The 26,287-nt window shown below is 40.6% G+C and overlaps 1 protein-coding gene across 3 annotated transcripts in view; it reads left to right on the forward strand.

Annotated features, from left to right (window-relative positions):
• Nucleotides 1-26,287, forward strand: part of FYB1 (FYN binding protein 1) — a 172,546-nt gene that overhangs the window by 63,453 nt on the left and 82,806 nt on the right. For all 3 annotated transcript variants that reach the window (XM_069555984.1, XM_069555986.1, XM_069555985.1), the window contains exon 2: nucleotides 8,614-9,775. In XM_069555984.1, coding sequence (XP_069412085.1) covers nucleotides 8,614-9,775 — 1,162 coding nt within the window. The remainder of the gene's footprint in view (nucleotides 1-8,613; nucleotides 9,776-26,287) is intronic.

Here is a 26,287-nt window from a genome sequence, read left to right on the forward strand (position 1 = left end):
TCAAGTCGCTGACAAAAATGTAAGGGGTTGTCACAGCAGGGGCTGCCACTGCTTCTTCCGCTGCCAGCCCCTCCTCCCTGGGCTTTGACCAGCCTGTAGCAGCCCTCTCCTGCCCCAGGAACTCAATTTGTGGTGAGAGGCACTTTCCCACATCCTGTTAAAGAGGGGCTTGATGCTCCCTTCAGCATCAGAGGCTCAGCCAACTGGAATTCATAACAGCCCATTTGCCATGAAGTAGACAGGGAGGTTTTGAGAATAGATTCATGGCTGGGTTCAACACTCCTTAAGAAGCTAAGAAAATTGTTTCTCTTACTATCATCTGTCTGATCAATCACAGAGAAATTCAAACAATTCAGCCCATCAGCCAGTATGTTTATGTATATATAATAATGGCTGATTTGTGTTGTTGTGTGGCAGAAACCAACACAACATTAGGTCCTTCCCTGGTGGCTCAGATGGTAAAGAATCTTCTGGCAATGCAGGAGACCTGAGTCTGATCCCTGGGTCAGGAAGATTCCCTGGAGTGGGAATGGCTACCCACTCCATATTCTTGTGTGGACAATCTCGTAGACAGAGAAGCCTAGTGGGCTACAGTCCATGGGGTCACAAAGAGTTAAACACAACTGAGTGACTTAAAGTTTCACTTTTCAACACAACATTGTAAAAATGTTTTAAATATTTAAATAAAAATAAATTAAAATTAGCAATTATGAAAATAAATGAGTCAGGAAATATGGGAGTCCTTATTTGGGTGGGGAGAGACAGAGGGGGAACATTTTTGAGGAAAAAAAAAAAAAACAGGTCCCTGATTTTTCAAATCCTTAAGGAAACAGAGTACACACATTAAATACATAAATTATGATTCATCTAAATATTTAGACAGTGTTAACAGAGATGAAAAGACTTTACTTCAGTTTCAATGTCTATTGTAGAACTTACTGTCTACCATCTTGAGAAGCTGTGTCATAAGTACTATATTTTTAGTCAGCTGCCATGAACTCTATCTTGACAATCAAAAACAATGAAAGTCATTTTATTATATAATTTCTAACAAAAAGGGGTTTTAAGACATTTTATTTTCAGACTAAAATAACTGCACCCCCCCAAAAAAATTCTCTTTTCCAAGTTTACTAGGTGTAGCAGATCAGTTCTATTTAAAGAGAAAAAGCAACTTATCTGTGTGTGTATGTGTGAAGTTTGGGAGGGCTTGGCTTGGTCATGAAGAATATATTTCTATTTTATTTAATCTAAGCAACAGAAATCAATGAGGCTAAATACTACTATTGTTCTATGAAAGTTTGAATTGCATGAGTCTAATCCAAATTTTCACCAGCCTATTCTTACCTCAGGGGTGGTAAATTTATCTGGCTTATAGAAGAATGTGCTATCTTTTCAGTCTTTTTGCTATACTTCTGGTCAGTCCTGGGCTGAGTGGATCCTAAATTTGAAGAACATGAGCCATCACTTGGGCAGGAGCTGGGCTCTCCCGTACAGTGCACCACCCTTCATCTGCCTCCTTCCCTCTTCACTGGGCAGGAGTAAGGCTGACTTCCTGGAATACTTTCCCGTTACATATGCATCTCCTCTCAGCCTCATATTATGCTCTGATGTCACTCTACATGGGGTTCTGTTCTGGGCGATAGTGACAGTGGTAGGAACTAATTTTGTTCCACAGGTAGAACCAACAATTCAGACCATATTTGAGCAATGATATGTTATCTCAACATAGCAATAAAAAAAGAAAATCTATACATGGTAAAATTGATCAGAGATTCAAGAAAGAACAAGGAGGATCAGAGACATAGAGAAAGATTTGAATAAACTATTGTTATTTGCCAACTTTCCTCATGATTAAAAGCATTATATGCGATCAAGTAAAATCATTTTCTTCTCTTATTCCATGGTCTCCATTTAGGAAAGAATAAGAACATCCATACTAGGGGTTCATTTTCCTCATGAGTTAATTACAAAAGTGATACTACCCCATCTTAAGGAGCAAAATCAAGCTCAAAGTTATTTTATGTTTTATTATTTGTTGGCTGCGCTGGGTCTTGGTTGCTTTCTGCAGGCTGTCTCTAGTTGTGGTGACCAGAGGCTACTCCCCAGTTGCAATGCACAGGCTTCTCATTGCAGTGGCTTCTTTTGTTGAGGAGCACAGGCTCTAGGCACTCGGGCTACAGTAGTTGCAGCATGCAGGCTCAGCAGTTGTGGCTCAAGGTGTAGTTGCTCTGTGGCATGTGGAATCTTCTCAAACCAGGGATCAAACCTGTGTCCCCTGGCACAGGGGACAGGTGGATTCTTATCCACTGCATCACCAAAGAAATCTTCAAAATTATTTTAAATCCATTAGTTACCCAAGATTTGTGGGTGTTTCATTTCGTTTGTTTTACAAGTGAAACTTAACAAAAATGAGACTTGAAAGACAAGGAACTTTGAAAACAATCTAGTGATAGTCTCTTGTATTATTTAGTTTCTCTACAGTTTTTTGTAGGTTTTAGAGTATATTGCATTATAAAAATTAAAAACAGGCTTTCTGGTAAGATGTTTCTAATAATCCAGGAGTAAGAGGATTAGCTCAAAGCTTCTCAGTCTCAGCACTGTTGGGACTGATAATTCTTAGTTTCAGGGGTCAGTCCTGGGTATTGTAGGATGGTTAACAGCAGCTCTGGCCTCTCTATTCATGAGTTGTCAAGAGCACTTTCTCAGTCAGCCATTTCAATCAAAGACATTTGCAGACATTGCAAAAACTGCCCCAATTTGAGAACCACTGGATTAACCTAATATCCAAAACATATTTAAAACCAAGCAAAATCCAGTTACCAATAACAGTGATAGGGTATTACCAATTTTTCCATATGAAAATATGTAGATGAACTAGCTACAAAAGAAAACATTTTCTTGATATGTAATTTCTTGATGTCTTTCCTAAATGCCATCTCAGTCTTTGTTTAAGTATATATATTTGATTCACTGCCTTTATGTAAGTTGCTGAAAGCAAAAAAGATTTTCTGGAATCTGGAGTTGTTAACTAGAAGTTCAGAGGATGTAGCTAAAGTATTTTTGCATCTTCCCAGGGACTATGGAAAACATGTTAACTTTATATCAATGAAGATGTATAATTCTCAGGAAGGGGAAAATATGAGGTCTAAAGGAAATTCACTTCTATCAAGAGCATTTCTACAATTACATCTATGTAATTATAGCGCAATGGGTAGTAGTTTTGGCTAAACATTGTACAGACATTCCTTGAATTAAAATGGTTCAATTTAAAATTGTTCAACATTATAATGATGCATCTAGCAGAAACCAAACTTTGATTTTTGATCTTTCTCTAGGCTAGTGATATGTGGTACTGTACTCTCAGGTGATGCTCAGTGCTCCCAGTCAGCTGAGCAATCAGGAGGGTAAACAGGTTAAACACCAGTACACTTACAACCACTCTGTACCTAGACAGCCATCCTGTTTTTCTTTCAGTGTGGTATTCAATAAATTACATGAGATATTCAACACTTTATTATAAAACAGGTTTTTTGTTGGATGCTTTAGCCCAACTAACAGCTAACGTAAGGGTTCTGAGCACATTTAAGGGAGACTGGGCTAAGCTAAAATGTGCTCTAGGTGAGGTGAGTTATATGCACTTTCTACTTTAGGTATTTTCAGTTTATGATGGATTTATTGGGATGCAGCCCTATCATAGGGATATCATAGGGCTTCCCAGGTGGCTCAGTGGTAAAGAATCTGCCTGCCAATGCAGGAGTCGCAGGAGACGTGGGTTTGACTGCTGGGTCAGGAAGATCCCCTGGAGAAGAAAATGGCAACCCACTCCAGAATCTTTGCCTGGGAAATCCCATGGACAGAGGATTCTGGCAGGCTCCAGTCCACAAGATCGCAGAAGAGTTGCACAAGACTTAGCAACTAATGGCAGTGATAAACCCCGTCATAAGTGGAGAAAGATCTGCACAAATATATTAACAGAAGGAAAAAAATAGCAAATTACATCAAATAACTTTGGAAAATAAATTTTGAGTAATTTGAGGTGAAATGTTTGTTTCATTTAAAATATCTTAAACTCTGAGACCTTCTACAGTAGATTCTGAAATATCTTTTCTTAAGGATAAGCAGAAGCCTGATCCTTAAATCATTAAAAGTTTAAAAAGTCCTGCAAACTCATGTAAGGTGTTAGTAATAGGAGAAATGATATAAATTATGTGAGAACTCTCTGTATTATCTTCTGAATTCTTCCATAAATCTAAAATTATTGTAAAAAATAAAGTAAGCCTTTAAAAGGCTGTGTAAATAATAGGCACTGATAAGGATCAATTGTTAAGGGAAAAAAGCAGAATTGATACTGAAAGTATTTAACAACTAGAATCGCTTAGGAACCAATCAGAATGGCTACTGATGGTTTATCTTGCTGAGCTGGTGTGTAACACAGGAAAAAAGTAAAGTGCAAAGCAGAGCTTCCCACATGTACAAAACATAGGGACAGAAAAGATATATGTGTGTTTATTTATATACATTTTTATCAATATATACATAGCTTAGAAATATACATAAGAAACTGATAACAGTGGTTGACTGACTCTAGAGAGGAGTTGAATAAGCTCTCCACGCAATTTATTGTTTAAAGCAGGTCAATTTTGAGAATAAAAGGGAAGATTATTAATCATTATTCCATAACAATAAGCATAAACTTGTGTTGTACTGTTAAGTTAGGTTTATGACCCTCCTAGACCTGGGGCAGGAGGGTTTAGAGAGTCAGGTTTTAGAGCAGGATTCCGTTCAGTTCAGTTCAGTTCAGTTCAGTCGCTCAGTCGTGTCTGACTCTTTGCGACCCCATGAATTGCAGCAGGCCAGGCCTCCCTGTTCATCACCATCTCCCGGAGTTCACTCAGACTCACGTCCATTGAGTCCGTGATGCCATCCAGCCATCTCATCCTCGGTCGTCCCCTTCTCCTCCTGCCCCCAATCCCTCCCAACATCAGACTCTTTTCCAATGAGTCAACTCTTCAGAGCAGGATTACTTTTCCCTTTATCATAAAATACATTGTTCTTATCCTCTTCTTAATTTTCTCAAAGCAAAAAGAGCCCTAGAAAATGGAATGAATATTCAGTCTACAATGAAATCAATATGGGAGAATGTAAAAAAAAAAAATTTTAACCATTTTTGCCTTTCTATCATTATTATTAAGGAAGAAATTCAACTATTATTGTTAAGATGAAGGGTGAACCTGGGTGTTGAAAATTTTAACTAATAAACTTACTAAGAGTGATAACAACCAAAAATTCTAAACCTAAGAGTCCATGTAATAGATTAATAGTTGTGGATTTTGAGCCATTCAGAAAGTGAACATATTAGTCACTCAGTCGTGTCCAGCTATTTGTGACCCCATGGACTATAGTCCACCAGGCTCCTCTGTCCATGGAATTCTCCAAGCAAGAGTACTGGAATGGGTTGGCCTTTCCTACTTCCCGACCCAGAGATTGAACCTGGGTCTCCTGAATTGCAGGCAGGTTCTTTACCACTGAACCACCAGGGAAGTATTAGTAAACACAGAGGCTGTTGCTAATCTGTGGTTCTTTCTTTCCTTGTCTTTCAACAACCAGTTAAAGTTTGGGGGGCACAGGGTGAGGGGTGGGGAGGTAAGTCAAACTCAAACATCATAACTTGACAATATCACCCAGCAGTATGCTGGTTTCAGTCACATTGATATAAAATTAGGACATAACATTAATGATTGTAGCTTCAGAATTTGGTCACTTGGAGAAAATGATGTTATGTGACTAGTGAGTTAGAAAAAAAAAATCACAATGGCAGATAATCACAGAACGTATATTACGTTGCAATTCTTGGTCTAAGAAAATTTACATGCATTAACTCATTTAATCCTTTTATTTAAAAAAAAAAATAAAACCCAATGAGGAATAGGTACTGTTACAATTCTCATTATAGATGAAGAGCATGGAGTTTCAGAAAGGTTAAATAACTCGCTAGGTCACACAATAACTAAGTAGTCGGGTCGAAGTTTGAACCCAAGTCAGTACTTTCAGAGCCAGGGCTATTAACCCTGATGTTACACTGCCTTCTGGGTCTGGGTTGGCACCTGGGACTTAAATTACAATTACAAATTAACCATGTCCATATTTTTAAAGTAAAAGCAGACCATGCAGTTTGACAATGGGTTAGTGTGTTTCATGGATTTCCCCCAATTCCTCCCCCACTCCAGCCAAAATCCAAGATGTAAAGTTACTGTGACTAAAAAGGATGTCACTCAAATCCTTTGGTTTCTGTTCTGTCACCAATGCAGTGAGAGAGGTGAACTATGTATTTCCAAGGCTCCACTTGCTTTGTAAAAATAGGAAACCCTCCCAAGTTCCAGATACTCTTTAAAATGTCCTACAGATATTGATTTGTTTTATCTTCCTAACAGCCCTATGACATGGCTTTACTAGTCCCATAATAGAGGAAAGCAAACTGAGGAAATTTTTGTATTGATAATTCTTTTTCCATTTTGTGTTAAGATTTAGTCTTCCATAGCTATGATCTCGGGAGGCAAAGGCAGAACTTGTCTTCACCTGTTCCTTCTTCCAGCAACCAAATTCTCCCTGGTTCTCTGGTCTTCCTGCCTGTTACACCCAGGGATTGCTTGAGGATTTGAGAAAATCATGTGGATTAAAAAGATGGTCAAAGGAGGCAAGGTAGAAAGCAAGATATTCTCAGCAACTTGGATATAGGGTAATAAATTAAAAGAGTAAAATCAACCCGGAAAATGCCGCTTCCACTTGGTTTTCTCCTCCTATCTAGGTTCCTAACCCCCATCTTGCAAGTACACACACATTATAGGTTAGTACAGAGAGAAATTCTTAACGAAAGGACCATTTCTTTTAAAAATCACCGTTCACAGAATTCAGCTCAGTGTCAACCTGAACAATTCCCCAAATATATTAGAACTGCAGAGGTTCTATACAAAGGAAAATGAGACAGTTTCTGGACTTTGTAGCCCAAGACAGACCTGAATCTGCATCTCTGGCCTTACAGTTTATGGCTGTGAACCCTTGAATATGCTACTTAACATTTCTAATAAGAGTAGTTTCCTTTCATTGAGCCCAGGCTGAGAGTCATGGAGCCACTTCACAAACTCCACCTTTAACACATGTGACAATTCTGGCAGATAATCGCTATTATCCCCATTGTATAGATTGTATCACTGAGGCCCTGTGAATCAATGAGAATTGCAACCAAGTTCCCATGCTCTTACCATCACATCCTCCTGCAGTTTCAACCTCAGTGCTCTTTCCTTTGAAATGGAATAAAACAATGCCATCCTTCAAAAGAATGACATGGGGCAACATAGATAACATGCCTGGTTCAGGATCAAGCACATGTGTTTACACACTAAACAGTAGCGCTTACTATTATGAAAGAAAGTAACATGGGGGTATATCACAGTGCCTTCGGTGCTACATGACTTAAGAGGAGAAAGCAGTTCTTTCCAACCAGAGAGGATCTCTGGTTTCTTGGTATCTGAGTGGGGCCTTGAGAGAAGAAATGTGCTCGGGCATGTGGCAATGATAGGTGAGTGTGGGAAATAAGAAAACCTTTCTAGGTGAATTTTTTTAAAGCACAGAAATGGAAACTGTTGTGGTTACCTGTGATTTTTTTTTTTTTTCAATTTCCTGAAAGAACTACGGAAGTTCAACTCCCAGCTTTTGGGAGAAAAAAGGAAATCCACCATGAATTTTTCCAGGTTACTTAGGATTATAGTCTCAGAGAAGGTGACAGCCCGCCCTTTTCCTAGGTAACACCCTGATTCTAGACAAGAGGGACAAAAACGGTAGCAGCAGACTGGAGAAACCAGCTTCTGGAAATGAGAGTTTCCAGCCCCTTCCTCTTCACCTTTCCAGTGTCCCAGACTCTACACCCTTGAAAACAAGTGCAGTTGACCTGCTAGTCTGGTTCCAACTGAATCATTTACACTAAATACGTATCGATAAGCAGAACAAAACTCACTTTATTGCTTATATATAAAAATGAGTGGGTTTTTCTGCCACATCTCCCCATGAGCAAACAGATGGGCTTAAATATACATACGAACAAGAACAGGCTCGAAAACCACAGAGATGTCAAATGTGGCTATGCAGTATAAAGCACGCAACCTAAATTTACAGAAGAGCTTGCTTTCATTTTTGAAACGCAGTTTCTCTTTAAGAGCCTCAGCTGTAAAATATGGAAGAAGTCTTTTGTTAGTCACTTTCACATTTTTTTCAAGTTCAACAAAACAGATAAATACCAAGTTCAGAGTAAATCCCACAAGAGAGCTAGAGAAACAGTGAGAGGTAAGAAGGAAAGAGAAGTTGTGACTTAACAACAAAAAAAAAAAATACCAAGTCAGTCTAAGACAACCAAAAGAGAAGTCTGTGTATCACAGCCCTCCCCTTTGAAGAAAGTCTCACAACTTATTTTGCCATAGAGGAAGATAAATGTTACAATATCTCGTGAACCAATCAGCAACGCTGAAGGCCTCAAACCAGGAAACCTTTAAAGTGTAGTATTTTAAATTGTGCAAGTGAGACTTCAGGCTCTCAGCGAGTGTTTCTTCCCTGTGCTTGCAGGATGGAAAAGCAGATGTGAAGTCCCTCATGGCGAAGTTTAACACAGGGGGCAACCCCACGGAGGAGGTCTCCATCAACAGCCGCCCCTTCAAGGTCCCAGGACAAAACTCCCCTTCAGGAATCCAAGCCAAAAAGAACTTGTTCAACAACCAAGGAAATGCGAGCCCTCCTGCAGGACTGAGCAACTCGCCCAAGTTTGGATCCCCCAAGCCACCTCTGGGGGTGAAACCTTCTCCTGAGGAAAAGCCTGACAAGGAGCCCAAGCCCCCATTTCTAAAGCCAACGGGAGTGAGTCCCAGGTTTGGACTACAGGCTAACTCGGCCACCAGAGACTCCGAGCTGAAAGCAGGATTTCTGAAACCTGTAGGCCCCAAGCCCATCAACTTACCCAAAGAAGACGCCAAACCTGCATTTCCCTGGCCTCCTGGGACTAAACCTTTGCTTCCCAGTGTAAACCAAGACCATGACTTAAAACCAGGCCCCAAGCCGGGGTCAATGCCTCCAGCCCTGGAAAATGAACCAAAACAAGTCTTGTCAAAGTTGGCTGGGGCAAAAGGCAAGTTTCTGTCAGCCTCACAAGATCTGGACCCCAAGCCCCTCTTCCCCAAACCTGTCTTTGGCCAGAAGCCACCTATGAATACAGAGGATCCCCAGGAAGATGAGAGCCCCACCAAGACTGCAGCCCCACAGAGAGGGCCCCTGGCCCCCCTGGCAGCCAAGGCCAAGTCTGGCCCTTTGAAACCAGCCAGGGAAGAGCCAGAGAATAAAGAGCATGGAGGTGAGACGTCAGTATCTCCTTTCCCTGGAGTTGTTCTGAAACCTGCTGCAAACAGAGGGGCCCCCGGAGGCCTCCCAAGAAATACTGAAGAGAAAAGAGAAGACAGGAAGATGGACGCTGCTAAGAACATCTTCCTGAGTAAAATTACTCAGGAAGAGTCAGCCTCTGGGGCTCCTCCTGGCAGGTTCTCGAAGACCCCTTCGAAGCTGACATCAACAGGGCCCTGGAGCCAAAGTCAAGACAAGGAAAAGGGGGACAAGAATTCAGCGACCCCCAGGCAGAAACCCCTGCCTTCCTTGCTTACCCTGGGACCCCCTCCACCAAAGCCCAGCAGACCACCCCACGTTGACCTGTCGAAATTCCGAAAAGCCACTTCTGGAAACAGTGAGTTCTCTTCTCCTTTGTTATTTCATATGTTTTGCTTCCCATCAGAGGGTGTTCTAGCTTCTGGGTAAAAATTTGTAGCAAGGAATGATTCCATCACCAGTACTCCTGTGTGTATGATGACTTTTCCTTGGTGGTTTCTTTTTTCTGGTGTAGGACATCTGAGAGAGTTGAAATCCTTAGTCGTATTCTGTGAGGAAGTGCCTTGAGGGAGCTGGTTTGGGGGCTTGGGGAGGAATACATCCATTTGATTACTAGGCAGTCTTGCTTAATGATGACTAGTTCCTTTACTTCCTTTGTTGGGTTTCATTTCTGTTGAATTAAGAGTGAGGTGTGCTCCCTCTCGTACCACGAAGGCATTAGAAGGTGAGCCAACCTCCGAGTCAAGTGGCTGAGCCAGGGGGACATTTGACTGTCACGGCTGCAGGGTGCTACTGGCATCCAGCGAGCAGAGGCCAGAGACGCTGCTAAACACCCTACTGAACACAGGACAGCTCCTCCCAACAAAGAATTATCCAGGCCCGAATGTCAACAGTGCAGAGGTTGAGAAACCTTGTTACAAATGATTTTAAATGTCCACAAATTTATCATGTGTCTCCTAAGTTCAGTATTCAAAGAAGAAATGCACAGGACTTGTGAAATGGCACTTACTGTTTTATATTTTAGCTGCTCTTTTTCAGTCAGCATAAAGTTTTCTGAACATTCCTGATTGATAAAGTAGTACTTTAGGATAATAAGCCAGACAGAGGGACACATTATTTTCCTTCTGGGTAAATAGTTTAATTTTCTATCAGAGATGTTACCACCCAACTATGGCATACAATAAAAGTTGATGCTGAATGACTTGGTAAAGATTGGTAACCCTCTGAGGGATGAAAGCAGCTCACTTATGCTTGAAATGATAAAGACTTTAGGCAAAGAATGTGCAATTGTTGTTTATCATGAGAAAAGGAAAAGGATGGTTACAAGTGACCACACCACTACTAGATATAACTTTTTACTTACAAGAATGTGATCTATTTAAAGCAATTCTGAGTGTAAAGGTAGTTTGTTTTATTTTGGTCCTGTAGAAGCATTTTGCAATATGTCATTTTCCTGAGATCAGTATTCTCTATGTCAAACCACAGATCAGTAATCAAATGCCCCATTAATCATTCACATAGAAACAAGTTTGGAGTGACCCCCCCATCATCTGTTTTCTAGAACGAGTCCTTATGTGTCATCCATCATGTGTTGGTTCTAATTAAGACAGGGAATTAGAAAGGGTCCTTTAGAAGATTTTTTCTTTAAAAAACCCAAACATTTCTGAGTTATGGATCACTAGTTCTAATACTGATCCATAACTCAGCAATGTTGGGTTTTTTTTTAATCTTCTAAAGGACCATTTCTAATTCCCTGTCTTAATTTTTCTGTGTCTCAGGTGAAAATGAGCTATCATAACCACCATTCTATGCCTCTGATTTCATGTCAAAGAAAACTGTCCTGATGCAAAATAGAAATCCTTGAGAGGTTTCTTCCACGTCCACCATCTCTATTTCCACTGCACTGTCTGGTTTGAATGGTAGTACTCAGACGTCTGCTGTTGTGCTATTGAAATGCCAGTGAAGCCCTCTTTTGGCTCTGTAATCCCAGCAAGGTGAGCCTGGAGCTTATTTTCAGTGAAATACAGCCCTCAGAAACTCAAGCAAAATTGCTCAGGAAGCCAAGTTGATTCTTGCCCTCTTTCTCCTTCTCTTTGCAACCCTGTCCCCATCTGGATGTGCCTCCCCACTGCTCAAGTGTCCCATGACACAGTTAAGATTCTAAATCTTCTCATCAATGTAACCCAGCTCTACCCTCTGATTCCTTGATACGTATTAAGTTTCAAACTGTTCCCTCTTCATCCACCTCTTCCAGAAATCAAAACTCAATCTTTTTTTTTTTTTTTGGTGGGAGGTGAGATTCTGAATTTTTTTAAAAAAATATTTTATGTTGGAGTGTAGTCAATTAGCAATGTTGTGACAGTTTCAGGTGAATGGCAAAGGGACTCAGCCATACATATATGTGTCTCCATTCTCCCCTAAACTCCCCTCCCATCCAGGCTGCCCCATAACATTGAACAGAGTTCCCTATCTTAATACAGTAGGTCCTTATTGGTTATCTATTTTAAATATCGCAGTGTATACATGTCAGTCCCAAGCTCCCTAGCTGGTTTTTCCCCCGCCTTTCCCCCAAGGTAACCATAAATTCAAAACTCAATCTTATTTGAACTGACATCAAGTTGTTGTCAGTATAAAGCAATCCAATTCATAACTAATTCTGAGTAACACCCCTTTATGGCAATCACAATTTTAAAAAATCATTTAATTTTTAACTGATTTTTTAAGTAAAAATTATATCTGGCTCAAAAACAACAACTATAAAATGATATACAGTGAAAAGCACTTTTAGTCAGTCTCCACCATTTGCTGGGTCTCCACAGAAACCACTCTTCTAATTGCTATTTGTCCAAAGTTTTTTATGCTTACCCAAGCAAATATAAATATAGATATTAATCCTCTTGCCTTTTACTGAAGAAATAAAATTCAGTATGCATTGCTTTGATCCTTTGATTGTATTTTTAAAATGAAAATACAATTCCTGCCTATCTTTACACATTTTAATAAGAGGTTACTGTTGAGCTGCCTAATATTCCAGTAAATGGATGACTTGCCTAATTGATATAACAATTTGTATTGTTTTCAAACTTTTGCTCCTCAAAACAGTGCTGCAGAAATTAACTCTGTATACGTGTCGTCACAAAAATGAACACTTGTTTCCTGAACAAAGAGAATTTCTTAATAGTCAGGTCCGCTGACTCCTAATCCCGCCACTGCTATTGTTCCATACTAAGTAGTTTAGCGTTCCGTTTAGGAAGGATGAAAAAAATACCAGAGTTTGAAAGTATATCATAGTATTCAAATTAATTGAAGCTTCATCTAACTCTGTAGGTTTTCAAAACTCTAGAACTTTTTTCTTAGCCTTCTACCTGATTCCTTCCTTTCCAGGTTCACATTTAATTCCTTAAACCTCTTTCCCAAATCTACCTTCCATCTTTTATCATCTTTGTCCAGTATATCAGCCAGTAAGGGGACTTCCCTGATGGTCCAGGGGTTAAGACTATGCTTTCCAATGCAGGTGGACATGGATTCAATCCCTGTTTGGGAAGCTAAAATCCCATATGTCTCATGGCCAAAAAGCCAAATCATAAAACAGAAGCAATACTCTAACAAATTTAATAAAAACTTTAAAAATGGTCCACATCCAAAAAAAAAAAACTTTAAAAATAAAAAGAATGCTTATCACTGATTGAGTACTTCTTACATATTAGATGCATGTTACCCCTGTTTATTCCTCGTAAGAAACCAATGGAAATGGGAATTCTACCTGGAAACTAAAGCTCAGAGAGGTTAGGGGACTTGCCCAAATCAACAATGTGACTAGGCGGAGAAATTGGTCCTGGACATGGGGCACAGTCCTCCTATCTCTCTGATTTCAGAGACTGTGACCCCTTCATCACCCTCCCTACTACTTTCCCCTCTTGAAATATAAGATATTATGAAATAATAAATCAAGCATAAACGAAGCCCACAGACTCTTCTTCCTTCTCCTTTTCTCTGTCCTTTGGTTGAAAATTGTCATTTTTTTGTTTTGCTATAAATACCACCATAAATACTACAAATACCATAAATAAGATCTATGTAGAGCACAGAAATAATATATTCTTGTTAGTTGTTTAAATTTGTCTTCCCACCAAAGTCTAATTGGAATTTAGTATTCATACTCTCTATCAGTTCAGTTCAGTTCAGTTGTTCAGTCATGTCCGACTCTTTGCGACCCCATGAATTTGCAGCACGCCAGGCCTCCCTGTCCATCACCAACTCCCGGAGTTCACTCAGACTCAGGTCTATCGAGTCAGTGATGCCCTCCAGCCATCTCATCCTCTGTCGTCCCCTTTTCCCCTTTGCCGCCAATCCCTCCCAGCATCAGAGTCTTTTCCAATGAGTCAACTCTTCACATGAGGTGGCCAAAAAGTACTGGAGTTTCAGCTTTAGCATCATTCCTTCCAAAGAACACCCAGGGCTGATCTCCTTTAGGATGGACTGGTTGGATCTCCTTGCAGTCCAAGGGACTCTCAAGTGTCTTCTCCAACACCACAGTTCAAAAGCATCAATTCTTCAGCGCTCAGCCTTCTTCACAGTCCAACTCTCACATCCATACATGACCACAGGAAAAACCATAGCCTTGACTAGATGGACCTTTGTTGGCAAAGTAATATCTCTGCTTTTGAATATGCTATCTAGGTTGGTCATAACTTTCCTTCCAAGGAGTAAGTGTCTTTTAATTTCATGGCTGCAATCACCATCTGCAGTGATTTTAGAGCCACCCAAAATAAAGTCTGACACTGTTTCCACTGTTTCCCCATCTATTTCCCATGAAGTGATGGGACCAGATGCTATGATCTTCGTTTTCTGAATGTTGAGCTTTAAGCCAACTTTTTCACTCTCGTCTTTGACTTTCATCAAGAGGTATTTTAGTTCCTCTTCACTTTCTGCCATAAGGGTGGTGTCATCTGCATATCTGAGGTTATTGATATTTCCTCCGGCAATCTTGATTCCAGCTTGTGCTTCTTCCAGCCCAATGTTTCTCATGATGTACTCTTCATAGAAGTTAAATAAGCAGGGTGACAATATACAGCCTTGGTGTACTCCTTTTCCTATTTGGAACCAGTCTGTTGTTCCATGTCCAGTTCTAACTGTTGCTTCCTGACCTGCATACAGATTTCTCAAGAGGCAGGTCAGGTGGTCTGGTATTCCCATCTCTTTCAGAATTTTCTACAGTTTCTTGTGATCCACATAGTCAAAGGCTTTGGCATAGTCATAAAGCAGAAGTAGATGTTATTCTGGAACTCTCTTGCTCTTTCCATGATCCAGTAGATGTTGACAATTTGATCTCTGGTTCCTCTGCCTCTTCTAAAACCAGCTTGAACTTCTGGAAGTTCATGGTTCACATATTGCTGAAGCCTGGCTTGGAGAATTTTGAGCATTACTTTACTAGCATGTGAGATGAGAGCAGTTGTGCTATAGTTTAAGCATTCTTTGGCATTGCCTTTCTTTGGAATTGGAATGAAAACTGATCTTTTCCAGTCCTGGGACCACTGCTGAGTTTTCCAAATTTGCTGGCATATTGAGTGCAGCACTTTCACAGCATCATCTTTCAGGATTTGAAATAGCTCAACTGGAATCCCATCGCCTCCACTAGCTTTGTTTGTAGTGATGCTTTCTAAGGCCCACTTGACTTCACATTCCAGGATGTCTGGCTCTAGGTGAGTGATCACACCATTGTGATTAACTGGGTCATGAAGATCTTTTGTGTACAGTTCTTCTGTGTATTCTTGCCACCTCTTCTTAATATCTTCTGCTTCTGTTAGGTCCATACCATTTCTGTCCTTTATCAAGCCCATCTTTGCATGAAATGTTCCCTTGGTATCTCTAATTTTCTTGAAGAGATCTCTAGTCTTTCCTATTCTCTTGTTTTCCTCTATTTCTTTGCATTGATCGCTGAGGAAGGCTTTCTTATCTCTTCTTGCTATTCTTTGGAACTCTGCATTCAGATACTTATATCTTTCCTTTTCTCCTTTGCTTTTCACTTCTCTTCTTTTCACAGCTATTTGTAAGGCCTCCCCAGACAGCCATTTTGCTTTTTTGCATTGCTTTTCCATGGGGATGGTCTTGATCCCTGTCTCCTGTACAATGTCACAAACCTCTGTCCATAGTTCATCAAGCACTCTATCAGATCTAGGCCCTTAAATCTATTTCTCACTTCCACTGTATAATCATAAGGGATTTGATTTAGGTCATACCGGAATGGTCTAGCGGTTTTCCCTACTTTCTTCAATTTAAATCTGAATTTGGCAATAAGGAGTTCATGATCTGAGCCACAGTCAGCTCCCAGTCTTATTTTAGCTGACTGTATAGAGCTTCTCCATCTTTGGCTGCAAAGAGTATAATCAATCTGATTTCGGTGTTGACCATCTGGTGATGTCCATGTGTAGAGTCTTCTCTTGTGTTGCTGGAAGAGGGTGTTTACAATATGACCATTGCATTCTCTTGGCAAAACTCTATTTGCCTTTGCCCTGCTTCATTCCATATTCCAAGGCCAAATTTGCCTGTTACCCCAGGTGTTTCTTGACTTCCTACTTTTGCATTCCAGTCCCCTATAATGAAAAGGACATCTTTTTTGGGTGTTAGTTCTAAAAGGTCTCGTAGGTCTTCATAGAACCACTCAACTTCAACTTCTTCAGTGTTACTGGTTGGGGCATAGACTTGGATTACTGTGATACTGAAAACTCTCTACAGCTTAACAATTACTTTTAACAAACTATATAACCCATTCCAATAGAATTATTCTCAATAGAATGAAGCTTTGATACAAAATAAATATTATATCTATATGAAATGACCCATATTGTAGATCTATCCCATTACTTACTTGTAACCATAGCTTGAATATAACCTGTTACTTTTCTGAGCATGGGATGACTAGCTTTTCTTTTCTCCAGAATCATTGAAGGTACAAAAGCCTAAACTTAAAAAAAAAAAAATCAAAATATCAAAATGTTCTCTGAACTAACTTTTTCTGTGGTTCCTTTTGGTTCCTGAGCTAGTAGTGAAAGGCCTTCCTCCCAGTCACCAATGTGTGTGCCTCACAGCAAAGTGTGAGTTGTTAAGGACCCCTAGCTTGACTGCAGGTGTGCATATAGGGGTTAATAAAACCGGCCGGGAAACATTCAATACAACCGTTTTTCTGGTCTTGTTTTGAAAGCTAGAGAGAAACTAAACTCATCTTTCCATATGTTAGTTTAAGAATGATCAGCTCAGGGACTTTCCTAGTGGTCCAGTGGCTAAGACTCCATTCTCCCAATGATAGGGGGCCAAATTCAATCCCTGGTTGGGGACCTAGATCCCACATGCCACAACTGAGAGTTTAAATGCTACAACTAAAAGATTCTGCAACAATCAAAGATCCCTCATGCCACAACTAAGATCCAGTGCAGTCAAATAAGTAAATTTTTTTTTTTAAAAAAGAGAGAGAGGGAGAGGGAGAGAGAATGATTACCTCGTCATCTTGACAACTGAAGGGGTAAGACCAGGGTTCCAGTGGGCAATAACAAAGGGCTAATGATGCGGCTGACCCACTCCCTCTTCATTTGTATCACTTTAACTAATCCATTCTGCACTAACTGGGAACCAAAAGGTGCTTGGGTTATTTTCATCAACAAGCCACTTGTTTTTAGGAGGGGCAAGATTTTCCATCACAGACTCTGAAACTCTCATGTCTCTTCTCTTTCTCTCTCCTGTTACGTGTATTCTCTTAAAATCACCTTATTAGATTGTATATTTGAAAATGTTTGATATCAGTGTATGTGGATCCTAACCACTGCATGAAAAAGGGATTCGATGCTCAAGCACACTTAAGAAGTGTGAGGCTGAGCGGATCCTTTACAGCAGGATTTCCTCAAGCATTACTACACTGCTTTGTGCTTGGAATCTAAGAACAAGGTACCTAAAAACATCCCAGGAAAATTCCTCTGAAACATCTCGCTGTTTCAGAACACTGAAAAAGCTGAATCAAATATTATGATCTTCTCATTCTTGGTCTTTCCTCTCCAAGGTCTATCTATATGAAATTACCCATATTTTAGATCTATTCCTTTACTTACTTGTAACCATAGCTTGAATATAACCTGTTACATTTCTGAGCATGGGATGACCAGCTTTTCTTTTCTCCAGAATCATTGAAGGTACAAAAGCCTAAACTTAAAATAAAAAAATCCAAATATCAAAATGTTTTCTGAACTAACCTTTTCTGTGGTTCCTTTTGGTTCCTGAGCTAGTAGTGAAAGGCCTTCCTCCCAGACACCAATGTGTGTGCCTCCCAGCAAAGTGTGAGTTGTTAAGGACCCCTAGCTTGACTGCAGGTGTGCATATAGGGGTTAATAAAACCTACCGGGAAACATTCAATACAACCATTTTTCTATAAACCAGCTCCTCAGTCTAATCCCTGTTCTCTTGAATAACCTATCCCCTGCTGTATTATAACAGCATGCTTTAGGGGTTTTTTATCCAATATTTTTATCACTATTATAAACAATCTTCATGGTCTTTGTTTTTATATCCTGGCATATAATTTTGCAGTAGAGAAATATGAAACCACCCTGAACTCCCCTCTTTGAAAATGACTTGCTTTTCTGTCTGGATTCCCAAAGGAATTTCTGTCTTTACTAAGGTTTAAAATTTAGCCAAGATGTATCTGTGTCAGTCATTCTATCACCAGTATTTTCTGAGATGATATTCCTCTTAGTTCTCAGAGATTTTCTGGTCCATGTACGTGGAGGCGTCACCACTTCTTTTGATCTGACTGATGGATGACAAACGCATCTACTCACTTTAATCCAGTGTGATAAATGTTTCTTCCCCTCAGAGCTGTGATTTGAGTTCTGAGTATTGCTTTTAATCAGCTCACCTGCAAAACGAAGGTGAGCTGTGCTGGTCTTGAGGGCAGTCTTTGCGGGGGACGTGAATACTGTTCCATTTTCTGACATCTTGTTTAGAGCGTGTGCACAGGCAAGGCCAACCATAGCAGCTCATTTCCCGCTCTGTCTCTGGGAAAATCCTGTTGTGGTATTTAGGGCTTCACACTATAGACTTTGCCTTGACCTTCCCCAGGTTATTCATTCCACTTCCCCAACCTGGTGTGTATTAGGGAGCATCCATAGGTTTCCCTAGAATACCTGTTTCCCCTACTACCACCACCATCCCATCTTGCCTCTGAGCCCACATAACAAGTGGGAAGCCTCACTTGCCTCCTGTGGCACCAGACTCTTCTGTTTCTTCCCTTAGTCACTAATTTTAAAAGTTTCTTCAATGAAGTTATTTTCCTTTTCTTGTGCAGTGGCTGCAACTGAGTTTGGGAGAATATTTATCTTGCCTTATTTCGTTTTTCCTATTTTATTTGGTAATTAGAAGAGAGACATCCTGTAAGTCCCTCCCTCATTGTTCAATACCAACTAAGCATTTCAGCTATAATCCAGGAGTCAGCAGTATTTCCAAAGGGACCTTGTGAAGTTCACCCCTCGGCAGGACAGGCAGCAAGATGGCAGAAAGGAAACTCATGTGACGTTGAGTGCCTATGGAGAGCTTTGTTGTGGACCCTCTGGACTGGGCTTACCGGGCATGGACACTTGTATGACCACTCCCTCCTACCCCCCACCCCAAGTCTCCTATTCTGAGGAGTCTTCAGGACACAGTCAAGAAGGGGTGAGGGGGCTACCGGATGGAGGCTTCCCTCAGACAGTTGATAACGTTTGACCTCTACCGACTACAATACCCTGAGAGCAATCATATTTTAAGCCTTAGCATCCAATCAGTTTATATTTAGACTAAGAGAGGAATTGAATACCGGCTAGGAAGATGAACCAGGAAAAGGAAAAGACCACCGGGCTGACTCCTGGGGAAGGCAGAGTCCCCCTCTCCAGGATCACTGCCACCACTAAAAGTCCCCTCGGAATATTGAAGTTCCTGTTTCCTTCCTGAGGCATCAAAATTCATTCTTAATGGCTCAGACACCAGCTAGTCTTTTAATATTAATTTTGACACAATTATCCATTCTTATCATTTAACTCACAGTAAAAAGTTTCCTTTCAGTGATAGTCACCATGCCTGTAAGACGGACTGTTGCTTTTCCTCATTATGAGAAGAGAAATTTCAGTAAAACCCAGTTTGGAGCAACACACCATGACTTACCCTGATATAATAATTCTTCCTGTGACCAAGGGGCAGAAATTGGCATATTTTAAAGCCACTTACAAAGCAAAGTATGGAAATATTGCCCAATCAACTGGCATTATATTAGCATTCACGTAATATATGTGCTAGATCAGAAAAGCTATGGCCACTTATAACATAAATGAATATATTGTTTTATAATGACTGACTGGCTCACTTACTCTTAAAGTATGAAATGCATACAAAATGATTTAATATATAACAAATTTGGTCAACAGTGTTTAATTCTTTAAATAAGCATGCAAAGCTGTTCAGAGAATAAATCCTAAGAGTTCTCATCACAAGGAAAAACTATTTTTCTGTTTCTTTAATTTTTATTTATTCCATAATGGATGTTCATTCAATCTACTTTGGTAATCTTCTCATGCTGTGTATGTCAAATTATTTTGTTGGACTCCTTAAACCTACACAGTACTGTATGTCAATGATATTTCAATAAAACTGGCAAAAGTTAAACATGCAACCCATAGAGATAAAAGCAATAAAATGAAATAGCAATTTACTTGAGGACAGAAGGGGGTAAAAAATAAAGTCACAGCTAAGAGTCAAATACAAATATATATGAGTCTCATAATCAAAAACCTACAAACTTTTCCTTAATTTCAATTGTGCTTGCACTTTAAAAAGTTTTTTAAAACCTTAGATAGGAAGATTGGGACAAACATACATTCAATCTGGTTACTGGACAAGAGATCTCTTGCTTCATATAATCTGCTAAAATAATTTCCAATCCAAGCCAAGTTCAGTTCAGTTCAGTCACTCAGTCATGTCCGACTCTTTGCGACCCCATGAATCGCAGCACGCCAGGCCTCCCTGTTCATCACATCTCCCGGAGTTCACTCAGACTCACGTCCATCGAGTCCGTGATGCCATCCAGCCATCTCATCCTCTGTTGTCCCCTTTTCCTCCTGCCCCCAATCCCTCCCAGCATCAGAGTCTTTTCCAATGAGTCATCTCTTCTCATGAGGTGGCCAAAGTACTGGAGTTTCAGCTTTAGCATCATTCCTTCCAAAGAAATCCCAGGGTTGATCTTCAGAATGGACTGGTTGGATCTCCTTGCAGTCCAAGGGACTCTCAAGAGTCTTCTCCAACACCACAGTTCAAAAGCATCAATTCTTCGGCACTCAGCCAAAGAAAACCTTTTTTATTTTTTTCAAAGAATTGGAATTTCATAATATTCATTTGCCATTGAAGGCTCCTTTTTTAACTCCCAATAATAGCTATTTTTGAATATGATGAGTTCGAATGCAAAAAAATACCTCTTTGTGCATGTATGTTTTATTCTCAAAAGAAAATGAATTAACTTTGATAACACAAGAATAGCTCCAGAAGAGCAAAATATGCCTCAGGAGCAGAAATTCAGCTACTTGATTTTGTAAAAAAATACCAGAAAATATTTTATCCTTTTACTAATAGAGTAAGCACAATCGACTGAGCGACTAAAGTGAACTGAAGCACAATCATGGTGGTCTGGCATGGTTCTAAAGCCCAGAGAACCATCTAGAACAATAGATTGTTTTTCCGACATGTGAGGAACAAAAAAGAAAAAAAGTCCATACGCTGGAGAATCCAACTGACATATTAACTGGTAAACACGTAGGTAAGAAACCTATTTCTCTTCCATTTAAATTGCCGCTAAAGAAAACAGATTATACTTCATGTTGTCTGGCAAAGCACAGGTAGAAAAAAACACCCAAAGATGCTATCAAGAAAAAGTAACCGAAGATGAGACATCTGTTGTCGAAAAAAACAATCTGTACAAAAACCCATATGAGGTTTTTCTTTCCCCAAAGAAAGAACTTGCATTGTAGAATCAGCTGTTTGCATTTGTTAACAGAAGTCTGCATCTCTCTGCAGCTGTGTTCCTGAACACCACAACAGCTCTTTTGGCGAGCGTGCTCCAGGCAACCGGGCAGGTGTTTCTCCAGGGGCCACAGTGGGTCTGTTGAGGTAGAGAGGGGCACAGGGAAGTTCTTGCCACGTAACACCCGCCACTCTCTTTTCTTGGTTTTCTTTACTTAGAGCAATAAGATAGATCATCTGATTTTCCGAAGCAACCCCTGTGGTGATTGGATTGCTGCAACCAGGCAGCTAAAAATCTGTCCCTGTAAAATAGCAAGGCAGATAAATATCACAGAGATTCTAGGAGTGTTTGAGTATTTGTTCCCCTCATCTAGAATGAAAGTTGTTCAACTGTTGTTAGGTGGGGAAAGAAGCTTCTAGGCATTACTCTAGCAATGCTGAAAAGAGCCCCTCTCAGTGGTTTGTTTTAAAATCCTGCAATAGTCCCTATTTCTCTTCCAAATGGTCACCTTAAACAAGTTGAGATACATCACGTGTTCTCAGTTATTAAGGGTCTAGCCCCCAACTTCTGCCTGTTCTCCAATCTTTAGCTTCTCGTTCATCTAGATGGGGTAAGAAGGCCCCACACACATACACACACACACACACCCCACACACAATACAGCCTTGACTGGCTCCTCAGCTATTTTCTTTCAAAAGCTGTTTTATATGGAAGGAATTTTAGGCAAGTCTATAAAATACAGTTCAGTCGTTCATGTTACTCTCAGTTAAAGAGGATTTTGTAGACCAGATAAAATCAGTTTGACAAGCAGGAAATCTCACGCTTTAAGAAGCTATCTTTGATTCCTCTGAAGACTTGAGTTCTCAGCCCTCAAGAGGAGGAGTTAGTCGTGCTCTGGCTGAGTGGCATGCAAGGTTTCTAGATCACTATCTTCTGCTCGATCTCTATCTACCACTTAGGAATGCCTGCTTTCTCTGCTGACTCTGAGTGATTGTCTAATAGTCCCTCTGTTTGAGTGAACATAGTTTCTTAGGCAGTGCAGCCTGCTATTACAAAAGTATCATCAATTGGTGACTTTGCAACAACAGACATTTATTGCTCACAATTCTGGAGGATGGAAAGTCCAAGATCAAAGAACCAACACATTCAGAGTCTGGTGAGAGCCCACTTCCTGGTTCATAGGTGGCTGTTTTCTCTGTGTCCTTACATGGCAGAAGGAGCTAGAAAGCTCTCTGGGGTCTGTTTTTTAAAGGCATTCATCCCATTCACTAGGGCTTCACTCTCTTAACCTAATTACCTCCCAAAGTTTCCAAATATCATCACAATAAGGATTAGGTTTCATGTAAATTTTGGAGGAACACAAACATTCCTCTGCCACTCAAATTTGCAAATGAGAGCCCACCACTCCCCGAACCATCAGCTTCCCTCCTATTTTCTTGCTTTGTTCTTCTCATCTTCTAAGCTGTTTCCTTTTTAAAAATCTTATTCTTTTCTATCCCTGTCCACCATCACCACAAATCTCTTTATTTTGGGGACAGTGAAGCCTGGGGAATAAAACCTGCAGAAAAGCTGAGATTTATGGAGGCGTGAGGCTCAAAGAAGTGACTGAACTCTGAACTACTAAGAAAGTATGGCTAAATACATGCATCAACGTGATTTTGAAATGAAAAAGCTAAAGTGGGAAATAAAAGTTGCTAACATGCTCCTGAAAAATCTGGATAAATTTCATTCCAAATGCCAGCCTAGGTTTCATGGACAAATTTAATGGTCCCCTCAGAAGATAAAGGAATAACCCATGTGACCTGAATTCTCAAGGTCATTTCTTGCTTTAAGCTCCTGAGTTTAACTGGGGTCATTTAGCAACTGCTGCCCTGATCCTGTTCCATACCACAACACCCAAACAAGACCTGGCTCTTTCCTTTAATTTTCACTGTAAACCACTCACTGAAGCAAGAGTGTGCGTGAGTGACAGACTTCAGTGAAGGTGTGTGTGGAGACAGCAGTTCCCATGGCTGGAGGTGTAAGATGGAACTTTGGCAACCATCATTCTTCAAAAGCAGTTGGGCACTTTGCAGCTCAATCTTCTGTCCCCACCACAGTGACTCACCTTCTTTCTTTCCTCACTTCTTTGACTCCTCTTTCTCAGTGGTAAAGAAAAATGAGAACACTCTTTCCATTTCCTTATTCAGAAAAGTTCACTTGTCTCTAATCCGAATCCTGGAACTCAGCTGGGGTCTTCCCTTGCACATAAGCAGGAGTTTCTCATTCAAAGGCCATCTCACCGTCTCTTGAGAGTGGAAGGAGTTTGCAGGAAGGGATGGCCAGGGGTGGGGACAGCGGAAATGTTTTTATTTTATATTGCGGTTGATATGCATTTTATTACTAGAAAAAAAATTGATGATGAATAGAATAGATCCAGGAGAGTTTGGTTGGTTCTGATAGAAGTACAGGAACTGAATTGTTCCAAATAGTCCTATACTCAGTCAGGTAGTTTTATTCTTTTGTTTACTTGCAGTGTCTAATAACCAGGGATTTTTTAAAAATTAAGAGTGCTGGAGAGTGGTTTTCTTCTGTCAGATCTGGGATTTGCAAGTTTTCAGACTTTTGCCTGAATTAAAATGTAACAAGGACAGCCATGGAAACCTATGTCCCTTACATGTCTTCCAGATCATTGTGACATTAAATGGGTCCTAAAGAAAAAGATGACCCAAATGGATAGGTGTTCCAATCAACAGTGACTATGTCATATACTCAGAAGAAGCGAAGAGAACATCAAAGTTGGGTCTTAGTCCTTCAAAGTTTCTCAAACTTTAAATTGCTTAGGAATGCCCTTGAAGCTTCTAGCTCAAGAAGCCTGAGATGGAACCCAAGAATCGGAATAGTTATCAACATTACCAAGTGGTTCTGTTGCAAATTGTTTCTGGACCACAGTTAAGATATACTGCTGTTGATGAGAACTGTTCCAGTCGGGGAGGGGTAAAGGGACTGATGGAAGAGGAAGGATTTCTAAGCCAGAGGTATTTTCCCATAAACAAAAGGAATACTGAAACAATGAGACAGGATATTAGAAGTTAGTGATTACATCAAAACATGGAAATGACTGAGTGATCTGTTTAAGTAAACAAATAGTATCCAAGTGTTGATCTTAAAAATTTGCTTGGTTAGGGAAAGTGAGAAGGTGCTATTCAAATATCTACCATCTAGGTGGCTGGTACTGGAGTTTTGAAAGTCTTTTCCTGTACCAGGCATTAACCTGTGTGTTGCTGGATGACAGAGATATCCAGGGGTGACTGGGGGTATTTGGAACCCTCAGGAGCTTCAACTAGTTAGGCTGTTTTAAAGGCTGGTGGTTAAATCATACACACCAGCTGGCTGGTACAGCCCGGCTGCCAGCCAGCCTGGAGGAGTGCAGTGTACCCCCACGGAACACCTGTCACCAAGGGCTCTTGCCACTTGCTCCCTCTGTCTCCTTTCTTCCTTTTTTCTGTTCTCAATTCTCTTCTCTTTCCATTTCTTTGCTTCCCTCTGCCCTGCAGTGGCCATCGGGTTAGCTCAGCATTGTGTTTCACATGCCACTTATAGTTACTATTCATCAAATTAAAAAACCTTATTTAGCACTACTGATGGTGTGTGTGTGTTCTAGTCACACTGACTCTTTGTGACCCCATGGACTATAGCCCGGTCTCCTCTGTCCATGGGAGTCTCCAGGCAAGAATACTGGGGTGGGTTACCATTTCCTGCTCTGGGGATCTTCCTGATCCAAGGATCAAACCTGCATCTCTTGCATCCCCTGCATTGCCAGGCCTGTTTTGTGTTGTTGTTGTTGTTTTTAACCACTGCACCACCTGGGAAGCCCCGCTGGTGGTACTCAAGGCAAAGGGAAAAGTGCAATGCTCAGATAAAGAGACTTTGGAAACCTGAATCATTGTGTATCACTGTAAGAACTACCACTATATTGATGGCGGCCAGAATAACAGGAGAGCCTACAGTCCTGCCTAGGGTAGCCACACTTATTTCCTTGGGAGATCTCCATGCTTGGAGATTGTGGGTCCCCTCCACTGAAACTGACCAGGAGGGCCAAGGGATGAGCAAAGTTAAAAGCACTGGGTGTTTCTATGCTCTGAATCTGATTAGTGCCCAAGGGCAACTGTACTGGCCTAGCTACCCCTCCTTGTGTGTGCTGTGCATGCTAAGTCACTTCACTCATCCCTCACGACTTTGTGGGGCCCTATGGACTGTAGCCTGCCAGACTTCTCTGTCCATGGGATTCTCCAGGTAAGAATACTGGAGTGGGTTGCCATTTCCTTCTCCAGTGCATGAAAGTGAAGTCTCTCAGTCGTATCCGACTCTTAGCAACCCCATGGACTACAGCCCACCAGGCTCCTCCGCCCATGGGATTTTCCAGGCAAGAGTACTGGAGTGGGGTGCCATCACCTTCTCTGGGTATGTTAATTTGCTAACCTTCAAAATAAGCCTATGTTCACATAGAACTTGGAAATTTAGCCAAGGCAAAAGAAAACTAAATGTTTGTCCCGACTTTACTTCACTTTCCTCTGTAGTGCTGTTTTAGTTGAGGTTCAAAGCCATGCAAGTTTGGAGAAAAGTTGTCTCAAGTTTTCATGCTGCAGACAGATTCCTGCTCTTATAAGCCTAATGAGAGAAGGAAAGGGTAGATGTAGCATGGAAAAAAAAAAAAAAACGGATTTTTTTCAATCTTTTCACTCTATTTTTGTAAGCTGGAAACTTTCTTTTTAATCTCGCTGTTGAAATTGGTATGGGAACTTGCAGAAAACACTCTGAACACCCTGTGATCTATGAGAAAGTGAAATGTATTCTAAAGAC

The sequence above is a fragment of the Ovis canadensis genome, chromosome 16 (genome assembly GCF_042477335.2).
Source record: "Ovis canadensis isolate MfBH-ARS-UI-01 breed Bighorn chromosome 16, ARS-UI_OviCan_v2, whole genome shotgun sequence".
Lineage (NCBI taxonomy): Eukaryota > Metazoa > Chordata > Mammalia > Artiodactyla > Bovidae > Ovis > Ovis canadensis.